The 9,343-nt window shown below is 39.2% G+C and overlaps 1 protein-coding gene across 8 annotated transcripts in view; it reads left to right on the forward strand.

Moving 5' to 3' along the window:
• Nucleotides 1-6,950, forward strand: part of GALNTL6 (polypeptide N-acetylgalactosaminyltransferase like 6) — a 935,384-nt gene extending 928,434 nt beyond the window's left edge. For 6 of the 8 annotated variants that reach the window (XM_073341635.1, XM_073341636.1, XM_073341638.1 and 3 more), the window contains 2 exons: nt 1,281-1,430; nt 6,468-6,950. In XM_073341635.1, the coding sequence (XP_073197736.1) occupies nt 1,281-1,430; nt 6,468-6,635 (318 nt within the window). In that variant the 3' untranslated portion in view covers nt 6,636-6,950. Of the gene's footprint in view, nt 1-1,280; nt 1,476-6,467 lie in introns of all 8 variants that reach the window. The other 2 variants (XM_073341639.1, XM_073341641.1) reach the window with 2 other exon arrangements.
• The last annotated feature ends 2,393 nt before the right edge of the window (nt 6,951-9,343 follow it).

A 9,343-nucleotide genomic window follows, 5' to 3' on the forward strand; every position in this document is an offset into this window, starting at 1 on the left:
CATTATCTGGGGGATAAAATACCAGATTTGATATCAAGCTAAGCAGAATTCCCAGGACAGTGGAAGATAGACTGAAATCACAAAACGATGAGCCAGTGTAAAGTGATGAGATTGAAAGAGTGATGGATGCCACTGAATTGTCTCTGTGAATACAGGATTTTAATAGTTGTTTTGGGGTGGTTGGTCCCCCCTCCAATCTAATTTTCTCCTTTCCTGCGAAGTTCTAAGAAGGAGTTCCAGTCTCTACTGAGATTGCTTTTATTATGGCAACACCAGGGAGAGGCAGCACTTGCAAAAAGAAGAGTAGATATTGTTTCAAAAGGCAACAATTTGAGAAGACAAAGAAAAAAAAGCCCGGATGTTTAAGGTCCAATATTGCTCAGACCTCCAGGGCTGGAAATGAAAGCTATATGTTGGAAAATCAGAATTCTCAGGTTTCAGACAGGACATGGTGCACAAAATTTATCTCTAGCAGTCCCCAAGCAATCATATTGAGAAATCATGCAATTATTGAAATGGTGGGAGATGAGGGACACAAGCTGGTAATTTGAGTATCAATGCATTCTGTATGGTAATTTGAGTATCAATACATTCTCAAGGTCCATAGATCACCAGTGTCTGTGGCGCCCTTCCTGCTGATATGCAGAATGAAATATTTTGAGAATTAAGCAGAGAGAGATTAGAAAATGGCCCACGAGAGGCTCTATCTCTTACAAAGTAGTCAACAGAGTGAGAGAGTTTCAGAACCTCTGTTCCACACCATTGGAAAGCTGGGATTCTCAGCATTGGTGTCTATCGTTGGTTATTTTGAGCCGCAGGCCTGTAACTTGGCTTGCAGACTAACAATGATAATTTTTTTTCTTTAAGACTTATATTTTTTTGAAGCAGCAGCCTTGCTTCTGCAGTGCCACTTCCTGCTTCTCCCACTGCTGATGACATAAAAAGGTACCTCAGCAGGAGGTGTGGGAGTCTTTGTTCAAGAAGCACAACAAAAAGCAGAAAATGACTTAACCTTTTACAAAGCAAAGATTGATTTAAAAACCATGTTGAAGCTGTCCACTGTCCTTTGCTGTAGATAAATGTAAAACAGTACTCTGGGGGAAAGAGGAAATAATAAGCACAGCATAGGGCCAAACAAGGAAAATGCTATATCATCAACTGGTGTCTAATTAATCCTTTTCCATGACATGCAAAGAAAGGGCATATACATTGGTTTGGTTTTTGTTTTTAAATGTCTTTCAGCAGCCATATATTATCATTTTACCTGGTTGTTTTTGTAGCTCTTTACCTTTGGTTGGAGAGAAGACATCCGCCCTGGGGAACCTCTTCACACCAGGAAATTCTGCTTCGATTCCGTTTCGCACAGTAGCCCTGTCACACTGTATGACTGTCATGGCATGAAGGGTAACCAGCACTGGAGCTATAGGAAGGTTGGAGTCACCTTGGGTCATTTTCAGATATTCATACTATCTTGAGTTGAGTCTGTATTTGGAGAACAATGTGTTTGTCCAGTCAAAAGACATTGGTTTTAAAAACCATTATGGTTTATTCCAATTTAGCTTAAATGAAAATCTCTGTAGAGCATGTTTCTTTTAATATGTAGAAGGCATTTATGCACATTGTGTGCATTTGCAGGTACTTAGGTCAAAGTTAAATTAATATGGATTTGATCCAACATAGAGTTGGCCCTTAGTCCTTGAAAGATGCTTTACCATTTTGACACTTTAAGACATGTGTCATTTTAACAAAGGCATCACAAGGAATATTTTTATTGTATGTGACAGCAGCAAGAAATGCTGCTCATGAGTTAAATATTAATATTTTACTATACTTTAAAGAGTATATTTGGCAGATAAATTACAAAAAAAATTAACATTAAAAGCATTGTTGTAAGCCCACAAAAAAGAGGGAGTTTACAAATCAAGCGTAAGCAGTTTAGGTGTCCCTTTGATCTGCTGTTTCAACCCATTTTTATAAATCACTAAAAATATGTGGTCATGCTGGAAACTGTGTTCAGGGCAAACAGTGCCACAGTAATACTAACAGGATTTCAAATAACATTATTAACACATTACTGACTTTGATTAACCCTTTCACTTTTGCAATCTATGCAGTTTTCTTTGAAATGCTGAGGGATCCCTTCCCACCCATTGATCACCTCCACATAATCACCATCACCTGTGTACCTACATTTACTCGAGCTGAGCGTAATGGCAAGGATTTGGATTTTACTGAACATGTCTCAGTAGTACTTTCTAGTTTGAGATGATGTATTCTAGTAAACTGAACTATAACCGTTAGAAATAGTTTAGCTACTGACATTTTCCTCAGGTGTCTAGTTATTGACCTTCGCCATTTAATCCAGTATTTACATTGCAAGCAGAGACGTTCCAAAGGGTTTTCCAGAAATGTGATATATTTGAAACTGAGGTAGCATCTGTAATCCAGCTACACTAGCTAAGCCAGCTCCTCAGATGGTGTAAATCAGCAGAGCACCATTGAAGTCAGTGGAGCTATGCCAACGTATACCAGCTGAATATCTTACTTTGTACCCTATGATAGTTCTTCCCTGCTTCAGATCCACTTCCAGTTTATCTTTGTGCCTATCCAAACTGCTAGCAAGAAGCTTTAACAACTTTAACACTTCATTAGTGCTTAGTGTACCAGTTACATGTGACAAAATGCAGCTCCGGAGCTGTCTTCTGTACCCGGTTCATCACTTTTGATGTGGACAGAATCCAGTAGACAGCCAATGAAATAGTATCACTTTCAAAAACACTGCAGCGTATGTCCCTTTAAGTCCCCTGTACTGCTTTGTTTTTGTTATCTAGAGGGAAGAGATCTCATAAAAATTCTCGGGACAAGTCAAATGTTTACATCTGAATTAGAAATTCCTTGAAAATGTTTTTTATAATGAAAGTGCTTGCACAATTTTAACCATAATACAAGCCGGGTAGCAATCTACCTTCTTAATTGCCATACTACACAAGTGCCTCTGGTTTGACTACATAACTTCAAAACAAGGATCCACTGACACTGCAAAATTAATGGTTAAATATATTACCCTTGTTCAGGTCTAAGCTGATTTCTCAGCTGAGCTTGACTGTATATTAAATAGTTTTTGATTGCCTCACATCAGATGTAGGCCAGATCTACACTAGACACTTTTGCCAATGTAAGTATACCAGCAAAACCCCTCCTAATGTAGATGCAAGTTATACCAGCAAAAAGTGCTTACACTAGTTCCCTGAAGGAATAAGTTATACCAGCAAAAGCACTTCTATGCTGATATAACTGTATCTGAACTAGGGTTTTTGCTGGCATGGAAATGTCTCAAAAAAGCACACCTCTAACCAACGTTACTATGCTGGCAAATGTTCCTAACATAGATCTGGCTGTACTTTTTTTTACAAGTGTCTATTAATTTTAAACTAATCGTGCAAAAGTATCCATAAGAATAACAGCCTACAGGGAGGCAACAAACAGCCCGTTTTCATAAACAAAGACCACATCTGTTACTCTGCTCCACCCCACCCCAACCCTCCCCCACACCTTCTTAGTGATCACCTGGAATTCTTTTTTTTTAATTCTTCTCATGTCACATGAAGTACTTTAGTTTTTGTCATGAATCTTATAAAATGCTCAAATAAAGCAAATTTTGCCATGTTTGCTATATTAGCCAATCCCTGTCATTTTCCATTTCTCCCAGTAAAGGGACCTGCCCTCAGTTTTTATTTTAGCGTTACTCCAGGTGGTTTGAGTCTGATACAGCATGATTCAATTTATGCACTCTGACACCTTTATTTGTAGAGCTTCTATGAGTATCTAAGTAGGGACAGATTTAGTAGATTTTAAAAAAACAAAGCCAGCTGTGAAAAATCAATTTAATGATACTATAATTTTACTCTAAGTGTAGTAATTAGGAAATGTGCTAGATTTACAACATCAGAAACTAAAGTTCTCTATCCAGAAAGCATGTACAAAGAGAATTTGTCCCTACATCTCTGTCGGGCAGTCGGAGCAAAACTGTCAGAGGAATTCTCTCACCATGCCCATTAGGCCCTTAGCTTCTTCCCTGAGACTGTTAATGGGCGTATCATTCTTACGGTGGTTTTTATCATGTGGACACCTGTCTGGGAGAAACTGTGCTCTACCACCTCCTGTTAAATAAACTACCGCAGACATCCACGGATAATGACTTTCAGTCACTACTGACCTTGGCTGTAGTTAAAGAAGAAGTGAAAGGTCATGAGACATCGAACCAACTACTTGAGCAGTCCAGGCCTGCTAGTAAGTCCATTATCTTATGGAAAAGGTTTTCTTTCTAAAATAGTATTCAGACTTGCCTACATGCAGAGAAAAAAATCTCATTACTCTTCCCCGACAGGACTGAAATCTACAGGAGGATTTCTTGTGGCTTTTTATGCTGGCTGTGAAGGAGGATTTATGCCTATGCCCCTCTGGCTGCAAGTGGAAAATTATGCTTTACAGCACAAACTACAAACAAATGGTCCTGATTCCATGTCCGTTGAAGTCCATGACCCAATAATAATTAAACCTTAGGCAAGAGAAAACTAGAGATGGCAATGGATAAACATTTGTTTAAGAAACCAAGAAGTTTTTCAGAGTAATAAAAAACTGTTCTTAAAAGGGACACTGTCTGCTTCCTAATTACGAAAACTTGTAAAAGGCAAGCCGCAACCATAATGAATCCAAAAATTTGCACTGCAGATACTAACCCAGAAGTGCACAGGCTTTCTTTGGGAAGGCAGCAGTGCTCTTGAATAGCACATTTCTCCTGCTGGAACAGGGTGCTTTCTGCTTGTGCACAACAGGGGTATTTCAGTTTCCAGGGATCCTGATATCTCAAAGCACAGAGGACCAGACTGTGCTTGTGTTTGGCCCTTGTGGAAAAGGTTAGGAAGGATGTAAGAAGTCTTCTCTCCCTAGGGGCCAGTTACAGTCACAGCTCTCTCCTGAGTGCAGGGACTGCTTGGCTGCTTGCCACAGAGGGGGCAAGGAGGGGCAATCTCCACACCCGTTTAGCCCTGACCGCTAGAGCTGGTCAACCACAAAGAGAAGGTGTCTGCACCAGGGTGTCTCATGTTCTCATTGGGCAGCATGGCTCTGCATCCTTTCTTCCTTAGGGCACTGCTTTAATAGCACAGCCTAGCCCTGAAAGACCAGGATCCTTGCGAATTGAAATATTCTGCCAGCTCACACAAATGGAATGGACAGGCAGAGATAGGGAAAGCAAGGTGGGAGCCTGCATACAAGTGATCCAAATAAAGCCTATAGGTCCAGGTTAGCCCTGTCAGCACTGACAGTCTCTGTCAATTATTTTTACTTTAAATATATTGAAACAGGATGTATTCAGCTGCCAGTTTGGGGGAGCGATGATATGTGAGGTGAGAAGCCTCAGGAAGGTCAGAAGGACAGAACTGAGTCTTGGACTTTTGAATTTGGTCTGTCTGTTGCCGGTACTGAAAACAGAAATAGGTCAGACCAAATTACAGGAACCTTTTCTTGTTTGTCTCTGATTCTCTTTCTTGCCTTCTACTCTGTGGCTGTGCAAGTGTTCACATCCTGGATTAATATTAAATGTTGGCAGGGTCATGCCTGGCACAGAGGGAGAAACCTGGATATGCTTACCAGGGATTATCTGAAATGTTATTTCAGCAGCTAGAGTAAGTGTATTGTACAGCCATCAGAAACTTTCCAGCTATCTAATCAGCCCCACGCCACACAAAATCCAAATACATTAGAGCTTTGCAACCCTCAGATATTAGCACCCAGTGAATATTTTCTTCCTTACCTAAGATTCAAATTCAGTGCGTTAGTCTTCAGTGTTCTCAACAAGCAGTGCAACTGGAATTTACACTGATGTAAACCAAATTGTGAGAGACCGAGTTTGCATTGTTTACAGTGCAGTCCTCATTTTACCAAACTCCAGCTAACCAAAACTCCCAGTTAATAATAAATATCCATTTTTGTTTTCTAAGCAACTTAACAAATATTAATACTCTCAAAACTTCCATAAGGCAGGGAAACAAATATTATCATCTCCTTTTTACAGGTGGGGACAGTGAGGTAGAGCATTTAAGTGACTTGTCCAACCAATGCCACATGGAATCTGTGTCAGATGTATACAGAAAGCACATCAGACTTTTCTTAGAGTCTCATGAAGATGGGAAGATAGGAAACTAGATCACTGGTTGTTGCCATTTGTCTCTGTGCTTTTATTCTCTGAGGTAAAAGACAAACACTTTTTGTCCTAAGAAATCACTCAGCTATCTATATCTCCCCAATAATAGCTTTGTTTTTCACTCCAGATTATTGCTCAAAGAATATCTACAGAAAACTAAATAATCTGAGCTAGGGTTGTGTTAATCCAAGTTCTAGAAAATGAGAACACTTTTAATCACTTGGTATTTACTACTTAATTCTATTTTTTCTCATTCCCGTAGGACAAAACTTTGTTCCATCCAGTAAGCAACAGCTGCATAGATTGCAACCCAGCTGAGAAGAAGATTTTCATGAACAGATGTGATCCTTTATCTGAAACTCAGCAGTGGATTTTTGAACATATCAATATGACTGTTTTAGAAAAATTTAACAGCAAGGCCAGTTCCTAGGGAAAAATACAGATTGCAAACTGCATTTTGGCCAGCATCTGGGTCGAAGGAGTCAGGAATTTAAATTTCCTAGATCCAGGAAGTCTTTTCTGAGGATTAAGCAAATGCCACGGCAAAGGCCAATGGGCTGTCATTGTGGATGCACAGTATCTGAAGAACTTGGCTGAGAGCCTCACCAGATGCTGCTGAGAACTTCAATCTGACAATTCCCTTGCTGGCCGAGGGAAAACTTTATTTAAAAAAACTTTTCAAAACATTCTGAGTTAATAAACTGAAACAAAATTCTAGAGTTTCTCAGGTCAAATCCTGCTGTAGTGAGTAGTTATGAATGGATGCTATTAGTTGGGGTGGGTATATGGTGTGCATGACTGCTATGGGAACCTGCAGAAATCACAGGTTAAGAACTAACCCACACTGGTGGAATGTTAACAATTTCCCAGCACTCCAGACAAACTATATGATCTGGTGCCATTCTCTTAATAAAGGTTAGGTTAAGCGGGATTAACCCTCAGATGATGATTTTAAACACTTCCCCATTACATTCCTTTCATTACCAAAATAGGAATGGTAGAAATATAAGGGTTTAGAATTGTGTTGTAACGAAGCATGAAATAGACTTCCAAGGTTTCAAAAGTCCCATTTCTCCTCAGCATTTGAAAAAAAAAGGCCATCAAAGTAATTAAATCAGACCTCCATAGATGATATAATCTACCTAACACTCATCAACTGTGATTCAAATCTAGCCTTCATCTAAATTAAAGGCCAAAAGAGTAACAAGGCTACCAAATCTTGAAGTCATTCAATAGCAGGTATATGCACCAATAATAGCAGCACAATGCAAGGTTTGCAGAAAGGATTTCCCCTGGAAATCTAGATTTACTTTTCCAGTATTTTTATTAAAACTAAAATTGCTTTAAATCAAAGAACAATATTCAGAGACATAAGAGGCATCAGGCGTGACAGGCTAATTGTTTATTGTAAGTCATAGAGACTTACAGCCAAATAAGCATTGGTACACTGGCATCAGTTACAAAGTGTCGGCTCCCTGCACTGCAGCTTACAGGATCCTGCAGGAATTACAGGAGTTTTAGGGAGAGAGGGGGTGTTTTTGTTTTTTGCAAGGAGGTGGGGAGTCCTGTAAAACTAGCTAACTCTTTTGCAAGAACGTGATGAAATCATTGTAAAAACCGTGATTGTGCCACAGTTTTCAGCTAAGGCATTGTAAATTTCTGGATGGGAGAGTTAGGAAATGAAAACAAGTATAAAAATCAAAAAAAGTTCAGTATTTTCACCTTTTAGTAGCATAAACAAAACTATCCAACCCACCACAGAATTTTCTTGCACTGATTATCATTTTGGCATATAGTGTCCATCAGCTCTTATATATTTTTGGCATGGTCGGGGGAGAGTTAGTGGGTTAAAAATGTGTTTAGAGAGGCCTGTTCTTCTTCTTCAGTGAAAATCAATGAGTACCAATGTGGGCCATAGTAGAGAGTTTCTGGAAGTTCTAAAATTAAGAGCACATTTAAATGGCCTGGTTTTACTTGAAACCTGAACCAAGAGATGAAAGCACCGTGAATGCAGACATTAAAGCTTACAAAAGATGGCTGTAATAGCACTTGTCACTTTCAAAAATATGTATGTAATTAATCTGAAAACTTTGTCTTCTGTTGCTAGAAATGTGGCCAGCTAACCAAAATGTTCATATTTCAACTGTCCAGCCTGACAGTAGAAGGTGATTTTGTTTTGTTTATTACTCTTTCAGCTGTATCTGGGAAGAGCAATAGTTGTACCTGGATGATGACTGTTATCCACACTTGTGTTTCTGTTTGTGGCTATGGGTTCCAAACCTTAGGTCACAGGGACATTTTAGGAGGAGCATGTCAGATCTGGAGCCTTCAGGATGCATGTCCTGAAAAATCAATTGTATGAAATACAACAGTATTGGAGAATTGCAGCAAGGGAGTAAAGATCTATTTCAAATGTTCAAGGAGCAATCTGTCTGTAGAGTTAAACTATTACCATTACGTCTGTAAATATGTTACTGTTCAGATTTAATTTGAAGACTCACTACGCTGCAGCATGGAAGACAAGACTCCAGATTTTAACCTTAGCGTCTCTTACACCTGAGCCCAGGAGAGGTTGATGATAATCTGAGTTTTCATCAGAAAGGGTTTGACTTTTTTTTTTTTTTTTTAAATATAGCTACCAGTAGTTAGACCCCCAACGGGTCATTACACACTGTCCACCCTCTCAGCTGCAGGACTCATAGCACAATTCATTTGCATCTTGAGCATGAGGAAAGAAGATTTGAAAATAGAAGAAAAAATTATGTCTAGAGTGTGAAGGTGAAAATGAAATTCCCAGGATATCTATTTGGACTTTCCCAAAACCCTCAAAGCCATGGTATCAATAGTGTCTGAGGTGGAAGGGGCAAAGGAGAACTGCTCTAAATGCTCCAGCATACCTGGCTAAACAATCCATTGCACGGCTTATAGCATTTAGTGTATGAATGTATCCTAATCATCTGTTTAAAATATTTAAAGGGCACTAGACTGCTGTTTTGGCAAAGACATTCTATGCCTCTTCCAGATGCTCAGTATTGTTCTGGCTCTAAACTAACCTCTGCCACAGGAAAACTTCCCATTATTTGCAATTAGACAAGTGAAATCTGGCGGTTTTTCTAAAATCCATCTTATTAATGAACA

Source organism: Lepidochelys kempii, chromosome 4 (assembly GCF_965140265.1).
Source record: "Lepidochelys kempii isolate rLepKem1 chromosome 4, rLepKem1.hap2, whole genome shotgun sequence".
Taxonomy (NCBI): Eukaryota; Metazoa; Chordata; order Testudines; family Cheloniidae; genus Lepidochelys; species Lepidochelys kempii.